Source organism: Protopterus annectens, chromosome 14.part0 (genome assembly GCF_019279795.1).
Source record: "Protopterus annectens isolate FY-2018-M chromosome 14.part0, PAN1.0, whole genome shotgun sequence".
NCBI lineage: Eukaryota > Metazoa > Chordata > Ceratodontiformes > Protopteridae > Protopterus > Protopterus annectens.
In genome coordinates, this window is record NC_056748.1 from 430,436,930 (window position 1) to 430,462,285 (window position 25,356).

Genomic DNA, 25,356 nt, shown 5'->3' on the forward strand with positions numbered 1-25,356 from the left:
CACGCCTGCAGTGTCTCTACTGTTTGGGGCCTTTCCACTTGCAGGATTCGTGCTCCATTTGTGCTATTTTGGGCATTGGAGCCCTCCATGGGAGAAGAAAAAAAAACATTTTAAAATATCTTCTTACCCCACAGACAGGGTCCAAATGTCTTCAGACTCAAAGGCATCCGCCTGTTCCTGTGAAAAGAAATGAGATAAAGAAAGGGAAAGATTGAAAGAAAATGAGAGGAAAAAAAGAGGTAAAGTGAAAGGAAAGTCTTAAGATAAAAGATCTGTGGATTGCTCTATTAAATGTAAGAAAAGGTCTCCTAACCCCACAGCTATTGCAGGTCCAGCTCCTAAAGTTTTGACATAGTCTGATCCTACTTTTCTTAGGATCCTGACTCCCACACCAAATACTTCTTTTACACCAGTACCCATGAGCCCCATGCTCACAGTACAGTCCATTCTACCTTTGCTAAGGAAGGACAAGTGGATGTTCTCTGTCGATCTCCAGGATGACTATTGTCACATCAAGATGCACCTGCAATCCAGGTGATTCCACTATTTTTGGCTGGGAACCAGCCATTATCAGTTCAGGGTGCTGCTATTCGGTCTCACCACAGCCCCCCAGATGTTCACAAAGATAATAGCTGTCACAGCCTCTCTTAGGCTACAAGGGGTCCATATAGTCCCATATCTAAATGATTGGCTTCTAACTGTTCTCTCCAGGGAGCTACTTCCAACACATCAGTAATTCCTGTTGTAGCTGACAATGCAACTGGGCATTTCTATAATCAACAACAAAACAAGCTACCTCCTACTCAATCCATGGAATTCGTAGGTTGCCACTTCGACACTGTATTTTAGACAGCAAAACTTCCCTCACCAAGAGTCAAATCAATCTGATCCCTAGGTATCCTGATGGTAAATCATGCCAGACTCCAGACTCTGCTGGTATTAATCCTCCTAGGGCTGATGGCTTTCTTTGTAGTGATGGTTCCTTTAGCCATATATCACATGAAAGTTCAACAGTGGACTCTGGGTGTGCAGTTGTCTCAAATTTCATCCCTTTCAATACAAAGTACGAGTCATGCAGGTCTGCAGGGACTGCATTCTGTGGTGGATTTTGTCCTATTCAGTAACTCGGGGCAAACTTTTCTGTCCTTCAGTACACAGAGTCACAGTGACCTCAGAAGCCTCCCTTCTTGGGTAAGGGGCATTTCAAAGGGGAGAATACTCCAAGGGATATGGTCTATGATAGAAATCAAGTTTCATGTCATTGTCTTGACTTGAGTGGTCTTTACATTGCAGGCAATTCAGGACCATACCCAAGGGTGTGTTTGTTGTAGACTCAGACAATATGTTAGTGGTTTGGTAAATCAGCAAACAGGGTTGAACCCAATCATACGCTCGTTGCTGAGAAGCCATGAAAATCTGGCAGTGGACAAACAGGATTCTAGTAGCAGTGCACATACCTGGCATGTCCAACATCCTAGTGAACAAACTGAGCAGAACTGTACTACTGCCTCATAGGTGGTCTGTTAACAAAATAGTGGCAATGGAGATTTTTAGCTGCTGGGGCTAGTCTTGCTGCAACCTTTTTGCTCTGTACCTTAAAAACAAATGCAGACATTATTTTGCCTTCATCCCTCCACAGGGACAAGTCACAGAGAGATGCACTAGTCCATCCTTGACCTCTTCCTTTATGCTTTTCCACCCAACCCTCCTATCACAGATTCATTCAGAAAGCAATGGAGTGCATGACCAGGGTACTCCTTGTTGCCCCCTTCTGGCTTCGGCAGGTGTGGTTCCCCTTTCTTTGGCCTCAGCTAGTTCACCCACCATGGGTTCTGGATCCATTCTCAGATCTCCTCACACAACCATCCGGGCTACCTCTACCAGACCTCAAGACCCTAAAGTTAACTGTGTGGTTTCTCCAGATGTTCTTCGTATTTCACTGTTGCAGTCATTACATTTGGGTAATCTGCTGGCAGGTTGCCCTCACTCGGCCTGAATATCAAAGTCTTGGGTCCTGCGTCGGTTGCTGTTTACTCTTCCATGACGTCAGGGGTATAAAACATGCAGCCGACGTCATTTTATTCAGTCTTTCTTGCCGCACGGTGCTCAAAACAGAAGCAGTTCACAAGTGCCGGTCGGCCGACTCCTGAAATTTTCGCATTCAAGTTTCAGAACCGAAGTCTTCAAACTAAAACCAAGTACCCCATTGGGGAAACTTTTTCTTGCTCCTTACCAATGTCAGTAAAAGTTAATAATTGCATTACTTGTGGGAGCAAATACTTCATAAGGATTTTCATTTGTACTGTATTCCTTGCCTAGGCCCTGATCATAACGTGCCTTGCTGTCAGTTTTGTGCTAGATTTAACCAACGCACTATTAAGCGTCTGTATATTTTTGCTTCAGAATATTTTGGATCCAGATTTAATTACCCTGAAATGTCTGATAGCAATCCGACTACCGGAGTTCACAAAAAAACGCAAAGGAAAAGACAGAGACAGACCGTCGAGGTCCAAAACCGACGACGAAACTTCTCCTAAGCCAGTCGCCAGTTTGCCGGTACTCAGTGAGGTGCTTTCGTAGCCCCTGATACCCATTACTTTTGAGTCGCAGGCCTCTACTGAGACCCATGCAGAGTCCGGTATGCCGCGAGATTCTCAGAGTATTGTACCCGCAGATGTCTCTCGCTCAGATAGGTCCGGAGCCGCTGAGCAGGCACCGGCTTCTGAGGGTGTTTTCAGGCCTCAACATTTCTATATAAAACCGATGCCAGCTTCAAAAACAAAGACAAAAACAACTTTTAAGTCTAAAAAACTGACGCATGAGCCTCGTGCTCAGGCCCCTATGCCTAAAAAACAGATGATTAAAATGGCTGAGGACTTAATTACTTTGATCAGGGGTTCCCAACCCCCCCTGCTAAGAGGCCTAGGCAAGACACTGATTATGAATCTTCAGATCAGGTTTCTATTTCTTCTGATTCCTCTTCTGATCAGGAATTTTCTTTACCACCTTATGAGAATTCAGATGCAGAAGAGTCCATTCCATCTGCATCTCCTCCTGAGGATTACTCTTTTGGAGAAACCTTGCATGCTTTAAGGGGACATTTTCATTGGGAGAGTCAGGATTTCTCTGAATCAAAAAAGAGGCTTAGGTATTTTCTTTTTCCTCAGCATAGGCCTTTGACTATACCTCCTGTATTAGACTTGTTGATGATGTGTTTTCGGAATCAAGCATGGCTCCTGATTCCCTTCCTCCAGCTCCTTGTAAGCAAGACAGATATTACAGGGTTCCTGACTACCACAAATTTTTATTCAAAAATCCTGCTGCTTACCCTGAAACTATCTCACAGGGTCCCAAAGGTGTAAAGGCCTCTACAGCCAAAAATCCTACCCCCTCTGATAGAGATTCCAGGGCGCTGGATAGATGGGGAAAGAAAGTTTATATGTCTGCAGCCTTGGCAATTAGGGCCTTAAACTGCCAGTTTTATATACTTAAATATCAACAGCATGTTATGGGCTTATTGAAACAGAAAATGATGATGATTTCTGATTGTGTGGAAAATAAAGAATTACAGGAAATATTGCATGCAGCAGAACAGATTGGAAAGCATACTTTGCAATGTGGTTTTGATTCCTTGGAGGCCTCTTGCAGTTACTGGATCTGTGATTAGAAGGCATGCCTGGCTCAATGAGCAAAATCTGCCTGATCATGTTAAGGCTAAATTGTTGGATGCACCTTTACAGCATGCTACTTTGTTTGGTAATAAGGCAGAAGAGGTTTTAAAGAAAATGGAAGACAAATCTAAATCTATGCAAACTGTAAAAGATTTCTTACAAGTACAGCCACCTAGATTCAGTAGACACTGGCCTACTAAAACTGGTCCTTTCCTGTATCCAACAGAGCCTCACAAGGCAAATCCAGGCGTTCAAAAGGCTCTAGATACCAATCGGGTCTATATTATATCATCGAACGCTTAAAAAAGCGAACGTTGATTGATCGACCTAATTTAAGTGAAAGTTTACAATCTCGAACTGTCAGATCAGCGATTTTTTTCCCAGGGAAAAAAATCGCTGATCCAAAACACATACACACAACACAAGCACACCAAACAAACAGAAATCCACACACATGCACCTAAAATCTGATACCTAACCCTAAACCAAACTATGCACACACCACTAACTACCCACTTACCTTAACCCTAACCCTAAGGTCCGTCACTATCGCACACTCACCTCACCCGCTCCCTAACCCTAACCCACTTAAATCCGCCCTAACCCTCATGTCCACTCAATCGCACACACACCTAAACCGAGCCCTAACCCTAACTCACTAAATCACCCTAACACTCACATCCACACAATCGCACACTTACCTGAATCCGACCGGTAACTTTCCACCATAACACTGAAAATACCGAAGCAACAGAAACGGACAACCAAATTCTTTCCCTAGGAAAAAATTTGAGTTTCTGCTGCTTCAATATTTTGCAGTTTCGCGAAAATAAGTTTGATCAATCAGCGTTCGCTTTTTTAAGCATTCGAGGATATAATATAGACCCATACCAATCACAGGGTTCTTACCGGTCAAAGCAATGGGGTGCCTCTACCTCCAAATCTGGAGGAAACAAAGCACAACCCTACAGTAAGCAGTCTCAATGACTTCCCTCTACCATTGCCAAGCACTTATCTTTTGGCGGCCCCATTGGGGGGAAAATTAGCACTTCATGCTCAAAATTGGCAAATAATTACCCAGGACAAGTGGGTATTAAACATAGTATCCCAGGAGTACAGATTTCATTTCCATACTTTGCCAATTCCAAACAGTTGGCCAGATATGCCACAAAATCAATGGGCAGTGGCCCAGAAATGAGTGACGTCCCATACCAGAACAGGAAAAAGGACAAGGGTTTTATTCAAAACTGTTCCTGGTACCCAGAAAAGACAATGCCTGGCGTCCAATACTGGACTTATCAATTTTGAACACCACAAAATTCAAAATGCTGACTTTGCAACAGCTACTGCCCATGCTGGGCAAGAACGCTTGGTTAGTAACTCTAGACTTAAGAGGCATACCTGCATAGCCCAATAAGGGAATCGTGCACAAGATACCTCTGCTTCAAGGCAGGTTTTATGCATTAACAATTCTCTGCACTGCCCTTTGGCTTATCTACTGCGCCCAGGGTCTTTACAAAGTGCCTGGCACCAGTAATTGCATTTTGCAGACAAAGAAGCATACAAATCTATCTTTACTTGGACGACTGTCTCATTCAAGCAGAAAACTAGGACATTCTTGACATTCTTCTTCAACATCTGGCGTTTGTAAAAAGGCTTCTAACTTGCTTAGGGTACACAATAAACGAAAAGAAATTACAACTCTTACCCTCTCAAAAAATTACATTCCTGGGTGCAAGCTTGAATACAACTGCCCAGATGGGCTTACCTTACGCCAGACAAACAAAGACAATTGACTATATACTTCAAAGAGATGGCAACAAAAACCTAGTTATCTGCAAGACAAATTCTGCAGGCTTTGGGGTTCATGGCATCCTGCATTCTACTAATTCCATATGCAAGACTGCATATGAGGAAACTTCAGTGGTACCTATAAAGTTTATGGCGTCAACATTGTCACAGTCTGGAAACAATGATTCCTCTTATTCCCTGCCTACAACAGGAGTTTCTTTGGTGGGCAAAGACGTCACCAAAACAAGGGTCTGTCATTCACTCTACCCCCTGCCACCCAAACCCTAACTAAAGACACATCAGACTATGCTTGGGAGGCCCACCTGGCGGGGAGATGCATTCAGGGCATATGGAGCCCAAAACAAATGCATCTGCATATCAACCAGAAAGAGATGCTAGCTGTTCAGAATGCCCTGACAGCCTTCAAGGACTTACTTCATCCAGGACGACTACTGATAAAGACTGACAGCACCACAGTTATGTGGTACATAAACAAGCAGGGGGGGTACACATTCCTATCCCCTCTGCAGACTAGCCATGGCATTGTGGGACATAGCCTTGACTTACCAAGTACATCTTCAAGCTCAATTCCTGCCAGGAAAACAAAATACTCTGGCAGACGACCTAAGCAGAAATCTTATGGACCCTCACGAGTGGAAACTGGATCCACAAGTCTTCAGCATGATAACACAGAAATGGGGGAGCCCAGACATAGATCTATTTGCCTCTCCCCAAAATCACCAACTGTACAAATTCTGCACAAGGACTTATCACAGACAAGCATGGAAAGTGGATTACCCTATCCTTCAGTTGGAAAGTGGATTACCCTATCCTTCAGTTGGAAAAACCTATCAGTCTACGCCTTTCCTCCTCTGCCTCTTCTCCCCAAGGTCTTGCTAAAGGTCAGACAGGAAAAAACAAAAATGATCCTAATTGCCCCAGACTGACCTCGCGGGCACTGGTACCCAATTCTAAGGAATATGTCTCAACTCCGTCCTTGGTACTTGCCTCAAATACCTCATCTATTGTCTCAGCAGAGCAATCAAATTCTGCACACTCAGCTCCAAACTTTGAACCTGGCAGCATGGCTGATCATGTAATTATTCAAACACCACCTCTCAGTAAATCTATGATGGATGTCATTTTGGAAGCCAGAAGGCCTAGTACTAGGAAATCGTATGCTGATAAATGGAAGAGATTCTGTACTTGGAACCAAGCACAAGGAACGGACATAACAAAACCAAATATTCCTCAGATTTTACAATACTTGACTGAGATGCTTGACAAGGGCCTATCTTTTTCTTCTATAAAAATCCATGCCTCTGCCATCTTGGCTCATTACAACACGGAGCCTCCCATCTTTTCTCATCCTCTGCTAAAACAGCATCTTAGAGGGGCCAAAAATTTAAGGCCTCCCAGAAGATCACCAACTCCTGCATGGAACCTCAATTTTGTGCTGGAAAAACTCATCCTACCTCCTTTTGAACCAGCAGCTACTGCGGATATAAAGTTTTTATCTTGGAAAACAGCTTTCCTTTTGGCAGTCACTTCAGCAAGAAGGGTTTCAGAACTACAGGCCCTCATGGCTGTGGAGCCTTTTATTACATTTTATACGGACAGGGTGTCCCTCAGGACCAATCCTTCATTTATGCCTAACATGGTATTCAGTGTGGCTCTTAACCAAACTGTTCACCTGCCAACATTTTACCCAAATCCGCAGAACAAGGGGGAGCAGATTCTGCATTCATTGGACGTACGCAGACAACTAAGATTCTACTTAAACAGGACCAAATCTCTAAGAAAAACTGAGCAAGTACTGGTGGCATTTGCTGCAGGATCAGAGGGAAAGGCTATATCAAAGCAGACTATTTCTAGGTGGATAAGCCACTGCATTTGTTTCTGCTACTTGCATCATGGTAAACCAGTGCCCAAGGGAATCGGATCACATTCCACCAGGGCTGCCTCTACCTCAGCAGCCTTTCTCAGAAGAGTTCCAACCAAAGACATTCTAGAAGCTGCTACTTGGAGCTCTGTTCATTCTTTTACAAAGCTTTATCATTTGCCTCTCTTCTCTAAGTCCAGGGCAGGCTTTGCCACTGCAGTTCTGCAGGGCCTTATAGCCGCCCCTAATGCTATTTAGTTCCATCCTCCCATCCATAGCTTTGGGATTCTACCCAAATGTAATAACTGCAGCAGTGAAACATGAAGAACATAGTACAGTTGTGTACATTTACCATAAATGTAGATGTTCGAGTGTATTCACTGTTGCAGTCCGGGTTACCCACCCGCCACCCCCCTTTTTTCTTCTAGAACTTCTCTTTCCTTCACTATTTTCTAAAGCCTTTGTGGTGTATTTGCTTTTAGATGAAGGTAAAGTTTGTGTTGCTAGAGTGCATTTATATATATATATTGTTGTTTATTTATATATACATTTTTTGCTCCCCATTTGGGGGGCACCTGACATCTGGGGCAAGAAAAACTGAATAAAATGGCGTCGTCTGCATGTTTTATACCCCTGACGACCTGACGTCATGGAAGAGGAGACAGCAACCGACGCAGGACCCAAGACTTTGATATTCAGGCCGACTGAGGGCAACCTGCCAGCAGATTACCCAAATGTAATGACTGCAACAGTGAATACACTCGCACATCTACATTTATGGCAAATGTACACAACTGTACTTTCTAACAATTGCCAGAGATGTCATTCTTTGTTCCCTGATAGTCTATATCATATCTTCCTCTCAAAGGAACTCTGCAAAGAAGAAAAAATGGAAGCGTTTCGCTATCTGGTCTTTTCTAATGGACTAGTCCCCTTTTCAGCACCTCTTCCAAAAAGTTTGGAATTTCTTTCAGAACGTTTGACCATGTAAAGTAATTTTACAAAGTATAATTAGCATACATTTCAAGCTTCCACTTAAGGTTCAACAGTGCATGTCCTTCTATTCAGTGTTGCAGTATTCTTTACGTATGGGTAGTAGTGTGGACTATCAACCCGATGTCCAGCCTGTGTACAAAAGCTTGTAGCCATTGACAATACATAGGACATCGCACGTAGGTCCTGACAGTGTCTGCCCTATGTGGGATATCTGCACATACTATCCTCAGAACTTTTTCGTCACTGTTCAGAAAGGTTGATTCCTACGTACACTCTGAGGTCGGATTCTTTTCTCTGCTTCCAGATTCAGATAAATACCCCATTGGGAATTTACTTTTTTTGCTACTACCATTTATTGTTCATGTCATGCAGGAAGGGCAAGTGTAGGTGTAGAAGGCAAATTCCACATAAGGATAGTCACGAGGTTTGCTTGTTTTGTTTGGAGCCTAGTCATGATCACCACTTCTCTTCCATTTGCCAGGCCTTTGTGCCTAAGACGTTGCATAGCCATCTGTTGTCCTTAAACTTTTACCTGGAAAATCAGAGACTTAAATGTCTGGCTAAGGATTCGATGGAGGGTTCCCGAGGTCCATTGGATGAGCCAAGTTTGAAGAGGAAGATTAGCAAGCTAAGACCTGAATTCTCTTCTGTTGCTCCTGCCTCCTCTGACTTTCCCCTTGAGGTCAGTGAAGACCTAGTGGTATGGTCTGAGGTCAGGTCTTCTTCACTGGGTACCTTAGAGAAAATCATCAAGAATGTGGATCCTAGAACGTCCGAGGCCGTGCAGACATCCAGTTCCGGTGATTTGTGGAAACTGCGGCTCATTTTACGCAAGCACTGCAGGGATGCTCCTCTTCCTTTGCCTAGGGATGTATCAGCTGTTGGGCCTATGTCTGACGTCTCTTCTTCAGTGGAGAAACCGGTTGAAAAGAAACAAAAAAACAAAGCACTCTAATGTCCCTTCTACTCCCCGATCAGACTGTGATGCTTTTTCACAGGGGCTTATTAGGGCCCTGATGGGACTGAGGCCTTTAGCTTCTTCTACTTCTCTCCAGCTTTCTGGGTCTCAGGCCCCATCTGGCCAGGTCTTGGAATCACATGTCCTTGAAACCGATCCCGAAGACTCCTCTTCTGATGAAGACTTCCTGGCATACTCCACCCAGATTCCTTTCCCTCTGGAATATGCCTCTCCTAAACAGGAGTCTAATGGAGGGATTCCCCTATTGAAGAGCTTTCCTTTGGGGAAACTATTAATAAAGTGAGGGAATTTTTTAAATGGGATTCCTCATGGATGTCAGAGACTCAGAAACGTTACTATGAGCTTTTTCAAATGGAAGCCCCTGCACCCTCTGCAGTCCTGCCTGTTGTTCTTGCTTTCTTGGAAGCTTATGCTTCCACTTCTAAAAATCCTGATTCCCAAGTCCTTACTCCTGTGAGACCTGACAGATTTTATAAGGTCCCGGATGACTGCAAGTTTCTTTATAAATGCCCCTCTGCTGACCCAGCTGTGGTGTCTTAACTGCCTCAGACAAAACTTCTTGTTTGTCTCCTTCTGCTAAGCTGCTTCCTTCTGATAAGGAGGGCAGGATTTAGGGAAGGTTGGTTAAGAAGGTATATACTCCCTCCACCTTGGCAGTTAGGGCTGTTAATTATCAGACACACATGTCTAAGTACTCCCTGTCTTTGCTTTTCCAGGCTTCACTGGCTTTGTCCAAATTACCTGTTTCAGAGGTTAAGTCTGAGGTTCTCATTCTCCTGTCTGCATCTTCTCGGGTAACTAGGCATTCCATTAGGTGCAGTTATGATGCAGTGGAGGTTTCCGCTAGAGCTGCGGCCTCTGTATCTGTTTTTCGTAGACATTCCTGGTTAAGGCTTCAGTAATTACTTGATTATATAAAGGCCAAGCTACTACTTGATGCTCCTTTGGATAATTCTACACTTTTTGGTTCAGCTGCTGCAGAACTTCAAATCTTCTTTTTATGCTCCTTAGATGTACGTAGACAACTTAGTCTTGGTAAGATGGAGGTAGAACCTGTCGGAAAATTGGATCAATTGTTTATATCCTTCACCAGTAAAAAGCTGGGACAATCGGTGTCTAAAGTAACCCTCCAAAGATGGTTAGCGGATTGCCTTTCATTTCTCTGTGATTCACAAGGTATGTCATTACAATGAAAGCCTAAGGTACACTCTACCAGAGCAGTGGCACCCTCAAGAGCATTTGCAAAATGAGTGCCTGTCAGTGACACATGGACAGCAGCAACTTGGTCCTCAGCTCATATCTTTGTATCTCACTACACGTTAGCTATGCAGTCCAGGATTCACATACCTTTCAGCTCTGCCATACTCAGAAATGTCTTCCTTGAGACCACCTAGGTCCCTGTCTGGTAGCTTGGAAATTTGTCCCACATGATGAATCGGTTAAAAAAAAAATCTGATATACTTACCATAAAGACAGAGCTGCATTGTCATCTTTTTGTGTGGTTCCTTTCCCTCTTCCTAGCAAATTGTCATGGTACTTGTAGGGATTGGCCATATCTCCTTTGGACCCCGTCTGACTCCTTGTATCTCTTACACTATGTAGTGTTTATTCTTTTTTTTCCTTGTTCTATTATGTGTGTGTATGTGTATCATATATAGTGTGACATTTTTGGTTAGTCAGCAAACTCAATCTAAGGAAATTCAGCTAGGAGAAGTAGGAGAGAGCAATTGTGGGTAGGGAAGGAGTCCTATCTGTCAGATCCAAAGCTTTGGTATAAGTGACCGAGGTCTGATTTGGCCAGATCAGACAAACCCATATGTTGAACCAGATGAAAAGAAGACAACATGGATCCTTTGTTATGGCTAAGTACATAATGTGGCTTTTATCTCCCTTGTCTGGCAACTTTTTTTATGCCTGTTATCTTTCTGTTTGCCTGTTTGGAAAAATATTTCGTTATATACAGATGCCCATGATGCTTCCTGTAGTCTACCCCTTTTCGATATGTTGTTGTAGAAGCTAAGGCTGTTTCTAGAATTGTGCCTTGATATTATAAAGAACAGATTTTTCATGGTGGGTATAGGAAAAGGGGAGTAGCTTAGGACATCACCTGGAAGTAGTGTCTTTTGACATATTTGGTTGTTGTAGCCTAGATGGGATACAACCCATATAGACAAAAGGTTATTGCAGCAGTGAGGGTGAGGAATTCGATCATCTGATGTTATCGTAATTGCAATTTACAAAATTGTACTTTCATGGCTTCTACGATTCTCAATATTCCTTTTGCCAGGTTGCATTTGATAAAATTCAGTAGTTTCTGAAAGTGTGGTTCCAACATCTTCACTCCCTAACACTTCAGATTCCAGTGTGGAATTTGTGAAAAGACAATTGTTTTGGTGGTGATACCATGTTTTCTTGAATCCAGGTCTCCCTTTTTCTATGACTACCCCTGTGCAATCTGTAACAGAGGCTGAATCTGGATGTTCATCGTGTTATACTGCTGCAGTCATCACACTTGGGTTATCCTGCCGTCAGGCGGTCCCGCAGTCCGCCGAATCCCAAAGTCTTGGTCCGGCGTCGGTTGTCGTCGCTTCTTCCCTGACGTCAGTGCAACAGGGGGATAAAAGAGGCAGCTGACGCCATTTTCTTAAGTCTTTCTTGCCGCGCGGTGCCCGAAGCAGAAGCAGTTCTCAAGTGCCAGTCGGCTAGCTCCTGAGATTTTTGAATCGAATTTTAGCCCGAAGTCTTCTCTAAAGCTAAGTACCCCGTTGGGGAAACTTTTCTTGCCTCAGACCGATGTCAGACAAAGTTAATAATTGCATTTCTTGTGGGAAGCAAATATCTCTTAAGGATTTTCATTCTTATTGTATTCCTTGCCTAGGCCCAGACCACGACGTCTCTGGTTGTCGGTTTTGTGCTAGGTTCAACAAACGTACAATCAAGCGTCGGGCAGATTTCGCCCGACATTATTTTGGCAGAAAATTTAACTATAGCATGTCGTCAGAGCAACCGACATCAGCAATGATTAAAAAACGCAAGGATAAGGGCAGGCAACCAAGGCCAAATACCAGATACCGAGGCCTCAGCAAGGCCTGCTGCCGGTTCTCCGGTTTTCAGCGAGGTGCCTACGCAGCCCCTGACTACTGCTGAATTAGAAGTTCTGACTGCCTCCCAGACCGAATCAGCTGGGCCTCAGGAGCCGGTTCCACCTCACCCCTCGGACGCCAACCCTGACGGTGATCCGGAGATTTTGGACAGGCCTTCGGTTTCTGAAGGTGTCTTCAAACCAACAACTATCTCTATTAAGTCTTATGCTAAACTTAAAGTCCCCTTAAAAGTTAGGAAACCGGGTCCACAGACTCCCCCACAGGCCCCCTATGCCTAAAAAACAGATGCTTAAGATGACTGGGGATTTAATTACCCTTATCAGGGGTTCACAACCCCCTCCTGACAAAAGGCCTAGACTGGAGGAAGATTATCCTTCCTCTGACCAAGCATCCATTTCCTCAGCTAACTCTGAGGACCAGGATTATTCCTTCCCTCCTTATGAAGACTCCGATGCTGAAGAGTCCATTCCCTCTGTCTCCCCCCCTGAAGGCTACTCTTTTGGGGAAACTTTACACACCATGAGGGAACACTTCCACTGGGAAGGCCAAGATTACTCTGACTCTAAGAAAAGACTCCGTGAGTTTCTTCTTCTCCCACAGCATAGACCCCTTGCAATTCCTCCAGTTTTAGACATTTTGGATGATGTTTACACCGAATCTAGTCCAAACCCAGATTCCTTACCTCCTGCACCAGCTAAACCAGACAGATACTACCGAGTTCCTGATTCTCATAAGTTTCTATATAAAAGCCCTGTTGCAGACCCCAAAACCATTTCCCAGGGTCCCAAAGGGGTTAAGGCCTCTACTGCTAAGAATCCACTACCTTCTGAAAGAGATTCCAGAGCATTAGAAAGATGGGGGAAGAAAGTGTATACGTCTGCCACTTTGGCCATGAGGGCTTTAAACTGCCAATTCCACATGCTAAAATACCAGCAGTACTTGATTACACAGTTAAAGCAGAAAATGATCCCTCAGACAGATCAACCTGATTTCAAAGAGATGCAGGATTTGCTGCATGCAGCAGAACAGGTGGGAAAGCATACCTTACAGTGTGGTTTTGATTCATTGGAAGCCTCATGTAGAGCAGCTGTCATAGGATCTGTAATACGTAGACATGCTTGGCTAAAAGAGCAATCCTTACCAGAACATGTCAAAGCAAAGTTATTGGATGCTCCATTGCAGAAAGATGTGTTATTTGGTGTCAAAGCAGAGGAAGTTTTAAAGAAAATGGAAGAAAAGGCAAAATCTATGCAGAAAGTTAAAGATTTTTTGCAGGTACAACCTCCTCGTTTCAGCAGAAACTGGCCATCAAAAACTGGTCCTTTCCTGCATCAGACAGACCCCAAAGGGGTAGGTACAGACGCCCAAGGGGCAGAGGCCAGCCACAAGGTTCTTTCAGGCCTAGACAATGGCATACAACAACTCAGAGGTGGAGACGAAAGATCTCAACCCTTCAGGAAACAAACACAATGACTTCCCTCTTCGCCTGCCAAGCAAAATTGCCCTGGCAGCACCTTTGGGAGGAAAACTGGCTCTATTTCCACAAAATTGGCGCATCATAACAAAGGACAAATGGGTTCTGGATATTATTACCCGAGGCTACAGATTTCATTTTCACACTTTACCACGGATGAGAGGCATGCCAAATCTGCCTCCAAACCAATGGGCAGAGGCACAAACACAAATTTCAGCTCTCATGGATATGAAAGCAATTCAGAAGGTACCTACAAAGGAGCAAGGTCAAGGTTTTTACTCAAGACTATTTCTAGTACCAAGAAAGGACAAAGCCTGGAGACCCATTTTAGACCTCTCAATTCTAAACACATACCTGGAGGTACCCAAATTCAAAATGGTCACACTACAGCAGCTTCTTCCCATGCTGGGCAAGGAGTCTTGGCTGGTAACGTTGGACCTCAAAGAGGCATACCTGCATGTCCCTATCAGACAAGATTGCAGAAGATACCTCAGATTTTTGGCAGGTACAACGCATTATCAATTCTCTGCATTGCCCTTTGGCTTATTTACTGCACCCAGAGTATTTACGAAATGCCTGGCATCAGTAATTGCATACTGCAGACAACGAGGAATACAAATTTATCCATATCTGGATGACTGCCTGATCCAAGCGTACAGCAAGGCCATTCTATTACAACATCTGGCATTTGTAACAAAGCTGCTAAGTTGCCTAGGGTACACAGTAAACAAAAAGAAGTCAAAGCTAATACCCTCACAAGACATAATATTCCTGGGTGCCAGCTTAAATACAACGGCCCAGATGGCTTATCTCACGCCAGACAAACAAAAACAACTGACTCAATACTTCAAAAAAATGGCAACTTTTACCCAGCTCACTGCAAGGAAAATCCTGCAGGCATTGGGGTTCATGGCATCCTGCATTCAACTAATTCCACATGCAAAGCTGCATATGAGGAAATTACCATGGTACCTGAAAAGTGTATGGATTCAACACAGGCACAGCCTCGAAACAAGTATACCTCTCATTCCCTGCCTTCAAAAAGAGTTCCTGTGGTGGGCTCAAGCATGTCAAATAAACAAGGGTCTTCCTTTTGTCTTACCTCCAGCAAACCAAACTGTGACAACAGATTCTTCAGACTACGCCTGGGGAGCACACATGGCAGGACAGTGCATACAGGGCAAATGGTCTGCAAAACAAATGCATCTACACATCAACCAAAAGGAGATGCTAGCTGTGCAAAATGCACTGACAGCCTTCGAGGACCTCTTGCATCCAGGACAACTACTAATAAGGACAGACAACACCACAGTTATGTGGTACATAAACAAACAGGGAGGAACACACTCCTACCCTTTATGCAGACAGGCAATGACCTTGTGGAACACAGCATTGACTTACCAAGTACAACTGCAAGCACAATTCCTGCCAGGAAAGGAAAACATATTGGCAGACAAATTAAGCAGAAATTTGGCAGATCCTCACGAGTGGAGACCACACCCACAAGTATTTTCAATGATAACTCAAAGGTGGGGCCGCCCAGACATAGATCTATTTGCCTCCCCCAACAATTGCCAACTACAGAAACTTTGCACAAGGACTTATCATTCCCTAGCCTGGAAAGTGGACGCCCTATCATTCAATTGGACAGCATTGACAGTCTATGCCTTCCCACCACTACCTCTCTTGACCAAGGTATTACTGAAAGTCAGATCAGAGAGACCACAAATGATCCTCATTGCTCCGGACTGGCCACGTCAGCACTGGTACCCATTACTAAGGACCTTGACTCGCAGCCCTCCATGGATCTTACCTCAATTCCCACTTCTGTTGACTCAGCAAATCTCTCAGATCCTTCACAGTCAGCTCAGGACTTTAAATTTAGCTGCATGGAGAATACCTTGAATTATCAATCAACACTTCTCTCAAAGGACGTCCTGAATGTCATTTTGGAGGCCAGGAGGCCCAGCACCAGAAAAACTTACTCAGACAAATGGAAAAGATTTTGTGCATGGAACCAGGCTAAAGGCCAAAATCCTTGGATACCAAACATTCCTCAAATACTGCAATACTTAACTGAGATGTTACACAAAGGCCTTTCTTTCTCATCCATTAAAATCCATGCTTCAGCCATTTCAGCTCAATATAGTACGGATCCTCCCATCTTTTACTAAGGCAGTTTCTCAGAGGGGCTAAGAATATAAGACCCCCCAGAAAACCCCCAATGCCAGCTTGGGACCTCAACTTCGTTTTAGAAAAATTAACACTGCCTCCTTTCGAATCAGCCTTCTCAGCAGAACTATAATACTTGTCATGGAAAACAGCTCTGTTGCTGGCTATCACCTCAGCACGCAGGGTCTCAGAACTACAGGCACTTATGGCAGTGGAACCTTTCATCATTTTCCATCAGGACAGAGTCTCTTTACGAACTAACCCTACCTTTATGCCAAAGGTAGTATCCAGTGTGGCTTTGAATCATACCATTCATTTACCCACCTTTTCTCCAAACCCCCAGAATAAAGGGGAAAGACTCCTTTACTCTTTGGACGTTCACAGACAGCTACGTTACTATTTGGATAAGACAAAGACCTTCAGAAAAACTGACCAACTCTTTGTATCCTATGCTGCAGGTTCACAAGGAAAGGCTATTTCAAAACAGACCATCTCCAAATGGATAGCCCATTGTATCCACTTTTGCTACTCGCACCATGGGAAAGCAGTGCCTGTTAATATTAGGTCCCATTCTACCAGGGCTACAGCAACCTCAGCAGCCTTTCTCTGGGGGGTTCCAACCAAGGACATTCTGGAGGCAGCTACTTGGAGTTCAGTGCACACCTTTACCAAGCACTACCACCTTCCATTATACTCAAAAACCAGAGCTGGTTTTGCCACTGCAGTTCTGCAGGGCATCCTAGCCTCACCTAACCCAGTTTAGTACCAGCCAACCATCCATAGCTGTGGGATTCAACCCAAGTGTGATGACTGCAGCAGTATAACACGATGAACATAGTACAGTTTTGTACCTACCATAAATGTAGATGTTCGAGTGTATATACTGCTGCAGTCCAGGTTACCCTCCCACCATCCCCTCTACATACCAGGGTGTTAGTTATAACTCCATGTACATCAGTCTATTGGATGCATGTCTATATGGTGTATTTGCTAACAGCTAGTACTATTGTTTATCTTCTAAGGTATTTTTGCATAGTTATTTGTATTGCCTTCCTAGTTGGGTGCACCTGACATCTGGGGCAAGAAAAACTGAAGAAAATGGCATTGGCTGCCTCTTTTATCCTCCTGTCGCACTGACGTCAGGGAAGAAGCGACGACAACCGACGCCGGACCAAGACTTTGGGATTCGGCCGACTGCGGGACCGCCTGACGGCAGGATAACCCAAGTGTGATGACTGCAGCAGTATATACACTCGAACATCTACATTTATGGTAGGTACAAAACTGTACTTTTTGCATAGGGGACTGTCTATCAGGGTAAAATATGCTAAGACTTTGACACTGATGTGCTGTGGCCTGTCCAGCTTGTTCCAAAGAGAAGTTAGCTGTTATTCATGCTCTCTATTTTCTGCATCATCTAATGATACATTTTAGTCACCTTTTTTTCTGACATGCAGCGAGTGTTGAATGAGGCAAAGAAACCTGCTACTAGGAAATCTTATAATTGGTAAATGGAAAAAGTTTGCTAGTTGGTACCACACTAAGAACTATGGTCTATTAAGGTTTTTGTGCCACTGTTTTGCAGTGTTTGTGAGAGTTATTGCCCTCTGGTCTTTCATATTCCTCTGTGGGTCATTTCAAAATATCTGTCCATGGATCCTCCCCTCTCATTAGTCTTAGGTCAAGCTTTTCTTGAAAGGGATTTTACATTTGTGTTCAATTAGAAAACAGGTGGTTACCTACCTGTGATCTTGACTTAGTTTTGTAAAAGCTCCTTTTGAATGGCTCATCAGGCTGATTTATGGTTCATTACCTGGAATATAGTGTTACTGATTGCTCTGACATCTGCAGTAAGAGTATCTAAGCTGCAGACCTCTTATGTTGGGTCAACCCTATTTAGTATTTCATAAAGATAGGGTTTATTTGAGAGCACATCTCTCCTTTATACCTAAAGGCTTTCAAAGTTTACATTAAGCCAAACCATCCATCCTCCCTGTCTTCTTTCCAAAACCTAAGAAAACAGGGAGAAAAAAATTTCATACTGTGGATATGCATAGGTAGCTGATTTATTATGACAAACCTAAACATTTCAGATGAAATGACTGGCTATTTATTTCCTATGACAAGAAAAAAAAAAGGAAGGACAACACGTGTTAAAACAGACTATTTCCAGATAGTTGCCCATTGCCATTTCTTTTTGTTGTTCCCACTATAGTAAGACACTTCAGGCAGGGTCAAGGATCATTCCACAGAGTTTTTTTTTTTTTTAGAGGTGGTCTCTAGAAGCATTCTGGAGGCAGCTGTTTGATCCTGTGTACATACAATTACAAAGCACTACAAACTAGATTCATTTTCCAGGTCTAGAGCAAGATTTACTAAGTCTATTCTCCAGGGGCTTCTTGAACCTTTATCCGTGCTTCTACCAAACTGTGTAAGCTATTGTATTCTTCGTATATAGTTTAGTCTACTGCAGTAATGATTTATGAATGAAAATAGTACAGTTGTGTAAGAAAACTTACCATAACAGTAGATATTCAAGTTAATCACCTCTGCAGTATAACTGATCCCTCCCTCAATCCCCCTTTTTATGGAGTATGTTTATGATAGGGTAAAGATTTGTATATCTTTACCCATCTTTCCATTTCTTATCAGGATTGTAGCATCTCTCTTACAGTTGGCAAGAAAGTCCTGAAGTGTTTTGAGTCCCAGGCTGCTGGTTTTCTTCACTTAGAACTTGTTCGACTAGCAGCTTGGGTGCAGGTGGAGGGAGTCAGGGCTTTGAAAGACTGGCCAGTCGTATCCTAGACAAGGTATAATCCATACAGCTTATTCTACTACGGCAGTGACTGCACATCTACTGTTATGGTGAGTTTGTTCACAACTGCACTTTTTTCCTGTCTGGTACTGACCGCATCAGCTATTAAAAATGCAGTGTTGTGAAACTGTTTTTCACTACTGTTTCTGTAGAGAAGAATAAAAATTTCAGTGTACATAGTAGATAGGGTTACCACCTCTTCATCTTTATGCAGGACGGTCCCAGTTTGGACAATTCTTTCCTGTATTGAGGGGTAGGGGTGGGGACGAAAAGCAGCAAATATTAATATTTTACAAGACAAAATATTCTGACTTTTCACAAACTGTTGCAAAAAAACTGCAACAGTGTATTTAAATAATCCTAATTTCATTATCAAATGTCAGTAAATAAATCGATCATAATAAAATGAGTACATTGCACATCTCAGTTTTTATTTCTTTAATTTTAGTTTTTTTGTATTTTTCATTCATTGGTGGCATGGTTTATCCTGCAAAATCTCAAGTTTCAGTAAGAATGTCCCACTTAGGGCATCTAAAACGTGGCAGCTCTAGCAGTAGTACACATTTTTTTGTATAATGGTCCATTTGTAAGAAGTATTTTCTAAGACTGCAGCAGTTCATTGTTTTAGTCTTGCAAAACTGCAAAGGGAGATGCTAATTTTGTCATGTTCGTGTATGGTTTTAGTGAAGGGTTGCTGTACTGCAGTGAGAATTCGTAATTTACAAAGGCATTTGTGCTGCTGTTTAAAAAAAAAATCTCAACAACATAAATTCAAGAACAAATGTTTGTACCCGTTTGGTACTGTGCTTGTAAAATTCTTTTGATCAAAGAACGGCCAACACATTTCTCCAGCATTCAGGCAGGAGAATTAAAAAAAAATCCTTTTACTGTTGCAGACACTGGTAAATAGTTTTTTGAAGTCTCTGTCAGTGACTCCTAGATTGTACTTATGTCTGACACTTCAGGAAGAGTATGGATGAGGGTCTGTTATGGCTGTTTTTAGGCTGACAAACTGACAGTCATTACAAAAGACTGTGATGTCATAACTACTGTGAGTAGTGTAAAATAATCTCTGAAAAAAAGGGGTTATGGTAGTCATCCAGTGACTCACACTACTTTGTACGTCATGATGGAAAGTTACCATGACCATCACTTCATTTTGTCTAGCTTTGGGACTTGAAAAGGATTCTGGGAAGGGACGTTAAAGCAGTAAAATATCACAGTAATGTGCCAGACCCCATGATGGTCATTTTGTGGAAAAACTTACTAAAATGTTATAAGAAACTGAGTTATTTTTTGATACATTAGAATAGCTCAGAATACAAAAATAGAATAAGAAAACACATTTTTGAGTTCCAAGGTGGAGCTTTCCTTTAAAAGTTAAGAAATAATACTTACCTAAGTGAGTTGTTTTGATTGGTAAATGGACAGTACAGTAGTACAACATAAACCCTAACTTCTGTATGGAAAACTTGAATTAAGTAAGGGGGGAGATGTACCTGCTCACTTGTCACCTCAGGGTTGATCAGCCACATCAGTGATATATTATTTATTTTTGTTTACTTCAAAAATTATGTATATTTGCTGCTTTTCTTTTCCACATTTTGTAATTTTTTTTGTCTAACCTTTGATTATTAATCTTTTGTTTCAAAATGATTCCCCTTTTTAAATGTCACTGTTTTCAGTGTCCTTATGAGCTGGTAAACCAAGCTGTAGCATTGCATTTTTTATAGGAAACTGATTTTATTACTCTGAGCTTTCCCAGGAGGTGTTGATATGAATGAACCAGACCACTAATGGGTCATCTTCTTTAACCAATTCTTTTTGTACTAAACTGTTGAAAAACTGAGTTTTAATGTTGCTGTTTTTAAAAGATGTTCTGTTCTGTTTTATGGTTTATTGTCGACAAAATATCTCTACAGTGAGTTCGCTTTCTGTTTTCCGTGTACTGTTAATATGCCATTGTTGAAAAATAGTATACCAAACTGAATTTTTTTTTACTGTTGTTACAGGTCCTCCAGCATCTCACCCATCAAGCTCAGGAAATTTCCATGCAACAACAATGGCATATGCTCCATATTCTACAGCTAATGTACCTCAGTCACAGTTTTCTACTGCCAATGCTTCTCATCCTCCATATTCTAATGCTAATGCATCTCATATCCCCCACAGTAACTTATCCCAGGGACCTCCACCTTCAGGCATGCCACAAACCCCTGCTGCCACTATGGGTTCCCAGGGAATTTCCTCAACAAAAACTGCTTTTTCAGGTCCTCCACCCCAGCTTTATTCTGTTCCTCCATCTGGTTCACATTCTACTCCTCCTGCCTCAACAGGGATACCACCTAGTGCATTTCCTTCTTCTGTTGGATCTCAGAGACCCTCTGTGATGCAGGGTCCACCATTACCTGGCCAGACTCTTTCTGGGCCTCAAGTTTCTCAGCCTAATCACGTTCCCCCCAGTTCATCACAGATGGGAATTTCGGGTATGTCTCCTGGCCCGCCTATAAGTGGACTTCAGGGACCTCCAGCAGTTGCACCTACTCAACAGGGATTTCCACCTCAGCAGAACGGTGAGTTTATAGTGTGCATATTAACTCATGGTATTTCTCATGAAAATATTATTAATCTAAAAATATTTTAATTTAATCAAGCTTATTGAATTAACATCATACAAGAATTTAAATCTATAGGCCATCAGACAGATTTCAAGGCTATTCACAGACCTTTGTAACTTGAGTGGGGTCTATATTGCAAATCAGTACTACATTTACTACTTACTGAAACCATTATTTTGTCACTCAGAATTCCAGCTGTCGAAGCACCCAGAGTCTTTCGTATCTACTCTTGCACTAGAAATTGGGTATTGGAGTATAACGTTAAAAAGTATTCATTATATTGTTTTCAACTTTATTTTTTTGTTGTTGGGCAGCCCAATGTGTTTGCTATATAGTGATTTGCATCTTTTCAGAGGTGAACTGAGAAAGTCTTTTTCAAGTGCAGAGTAGGGCACAGATATAACTTAATTTGTAAAATTAAACCATGCTTTGCAAAAGTTGAAACATTACTTAAATGGGCATTTTCACATTTTAGTGTAAAATGTAACAAAAGACATAGAAGTAGACCACCTGTTACACATCTGAGCTCATTCAGGAGTAAACAAGAAATTTTACAGATTCATTAAAGCTAACACTTACACTTCCTAATAATAAAAAAACATGTATAGTAATGATAATATAGTACTTGTTGTGGGAGCAGCCTCCTTATAACTGTAAGTTTGCTCATGAAAATAGAGGCAAGTGAGCAAAGTCCTTTGTGACAAATGGATCCAAAACTGCTTTCCAACCAGATATTTTTCAATAACTGCATTATTGAATTCAGGCTACTGAGAAGACAGAACCTGTCTCAGAAGGCACTGAGCAACAAGACAGGAACCAAGCATTGTCACGAAATGCCTTGTCCCCTCCAGTGGAAACCACTGGAAATTTTATCAGCAACTTATTCTGTTAGTAAAGGCAGGATTATTATTTTTCAGTTTACTTGCTAGCTGTCTTGCTAATGGCAGGAGCTAGAGAGAATCCCTTCTGTAGTACCAAAAATTTGTGTAGTTTAACCCATATTTGGATTGGACAACCCTTGCTGTGCTAGAGGACACAGCTGTGATCCAAAGCCAAGACACCACTAACTGGTTGCCCTGTGGTACCATTTTTCAAGGAGACTAAAGTCAGCCTCCTTATGTTACTTATTCTACCACTTTAGCCTGTTAAAGAAGAGCATGGAGTAGACTGCTATGCTGTGCTCTTGCCTTTTAAGTCTAATTTCTGCTTTGACTGAGGGATGAACCCCATTATTTTGTATAATTTAGCAGTCAAATGCAAAACGTTATTAGTGTAAGAACTTTTAAGTGTTGTAACATTTTATTGTTTCAGCATTAAGGCCGTCATTGGTTGTACTTCTGGACACTGTAACTGTAGTCCTAACACTGAGAGCCCTTTTTGATGTGTTCTGTAGTTGGTTTATCCTCCCCACCAGTCAGCGTTCTGCATCTTAATATCCAGAAGTTCTGGGACATGCAGCCACAATCGTGCACACTGACATCATGCATCAGTTACACAAGTGTATTCGTCTTGCACATCTGACATTTCTTTTGTGATTTTTTTTTTCCCTCTGACTTCCAAACATTAAGTCCTCTCTTGGTCAATCAGCCTATTTGTTTCCTTCATTAGTCAAGAGCCCGCCTAGAAGAGTGATCTTCAAGGCAGTTATCAGATGTGGTTTGAAATTTTTCCATTGTTCTCCTGGTCCTAACTCTGTACACTTTGTATGCAGCAGTGTACCAGTGGATGACTGTGGAGGATGTTTCTTGACTTCCACAGGGAGTGACTCTCCCCTCCCGCAAACATGCACACAAATACACAGCATAAGTAGTGGTCTCTTCAGTCACGACCAGGGAGATTGCACTAGCCTGTGTATCTCTTGAGTGTACACAAACCCCAGCCTCTCTCTGAAAGGGGCAAGCAAGTCATGCCTCCACACCCTCCCCACCTGGCTTCACCTAGTCTGCAGTCAAGGCATTATCCCTCTATGCCACAAGAGTAGGCTGCATGTACTATTTTTGTTTTCTTTTGCTGGTTGCAGAAATTGGCTCTTGATTTTTCAAATCTTTGGTAAGACTTCCTGCATATGTATGCTGTTTTGCTTTATCTGGTTGATTTAATGAACCTTCTCCAAGCTCTGTACTTTCATTATTGAAGGAGGCTGTTAATGGGAATGGTAGGAGGGCATCCTTCAGTGCCTGGTGGGTATGTTGGAAGTTTTGCACCTGGGACTTCAGTCAGAGAGCTGTTTGAGGCCTTGTTCTCACTGACTTGTCTGCATTTTGTGTGATCTTACAGACAGCAAAGGGACGGGGCTTGACCCTGAGTAGTAAAAGCTCAGTTCCAGTCTTTTCCACCATTTTAGCAGGGAAGAAGAGGTCAGGGAGAGGTGTGCCCTGGGGAGCATCTGTAAGTGTTTTTTCCACTTGACTCTCACTTTATTGCCTTAGCTTTGTGTCTGCCATGCCTGATTATAGGAAGTTACTAGGCTAGTGGCCGTGAGGCCCTTACAAGCTTAGCCAAGAATTTAGCCCATGTTCCAACAAGTCAGCACGCTATGCCACTGCCCAGCAGGAACATAGGTGGAATCACAGGGGTGTATTTTCAATTCCCCATTCAGTTATCCAGGTTGCGCTTAAAAAGGTTTAATGAGGTACTCTGCTTTACGTGGAGAGGGAGTCTATTCCACAAAAGGGGGAGTCTCTGGGACACAAGTCTGTCCTGCCAACAAGTCCTGTTGCTGTCACAGACGATGTTGAGGTCTCGCGTGTGGGTTACTCGAGTGGAGCTTGACTTGTGGATATGCAGCAGTCTTGGAGAGTGGAATCTGTAGACACATAGTTGCTTATTGGGGGTACTTAGTTATGGTGCTGTCTTGAGGAAGTTAAGCCACCACCACCCCAAGCCTAGTTGGACAGTCCTTATTAGGAGATAGGTGCGTTTTGATGAACATCTGCCAGGGTCCACAGCTTGGGTAGCCTGATGAAGTCGTATGATGAAAGCGTGTATTAAAGTGTGTTGTACGCTATTGATTTGAGTACATCATTTGGTGACATCCATTTATATATTTTACTTTCTCTGTGTCACCTTATACGAACTGGTGCTTTGGTGGAGTTCGTTTTGCTATTTTGCTTGGGTAGGTCTACTGAAGCATCGAAATGCATGAGATATAAACACAGTAACTCATTCATTTCACACAAAAAAGCATTGCATTTAATACATATAAGCTCTAAAAGTGTACTGTGGAAAAATAATGCCTGTGTGCAAAAAAAGCAGCAAGCTTTCCTGCACCCCACACTCACAGTCTTAGTAGTTATTCTGAGACTACTCCAGCTTAAAGGATGATTGTCCTTAACCCATTTCAGCAATGATAGCTGTATGTTCTTATTTATCACTGCATTAGCCCTAGCTATATGGTTTGTATCCTGCCAAGGATGTAATAGCAGGGCACTTTCCACACTCCCAAACTGTCAAGCAGTTCAAGATGAGCTGACTAAAGACAAGTTTGGGAGTGAAACCCTGCAGAGCTTTATTGCCACCAAAGAGTACTCTCATCTGAGGCTTTCAAGGATCGAGGGTTGGCTTGTGCTTTCCTATGTTGGGTAGATAAGTTCCTTTTGAGGGAAAAAAACATCCATTTTCTTAGGTCTGTTGATGTTTTATTACTTTTCTTTTGAGGAAAGTTATTTTAAAGCTAGGAGTGTTGTGTTTTAACTGTCAGTCTAAAAAGTAGTGTAAAGTAACTGAAAGCTTTTTTTTTCTGTGCAGAAATTGTTTATTTTTCTTTTGTGGAGCTGACATAGTGTTTTAAATTGCCTTTTTTCTGTCAGGAAGGTAACTGCTGTGGTCTGGTAGTGTTCACAGGAAATTGCTGC

The 25,356-nt window shown here is 42.6% G+C and overlaps 1 protein-coding gene across 1 annotated transcript in view; it reads left to right on the forward strand.

Annotated features, from left to right (window-relative positions):
• The window catches only part of SEC24C (SEC24 homolog C, COPII coat complex component), a 2,546,747-nt gene that overhangs the window by 363,221 nt on the left and 2,158,170 nt on the right, over positions 1-25,356 (forward strand). Inside the window, exon 5 of the mRNA XM_044055565.1 lies at positions 20,897-21,457. Within this exon, the coding sequence (XP_043911500.1) occupies positions 20,897-21,457 (561 nt within the window). The remainder of the gene's footprint in view (positions 1-20,896; positions 21,458-25,356) is intronic.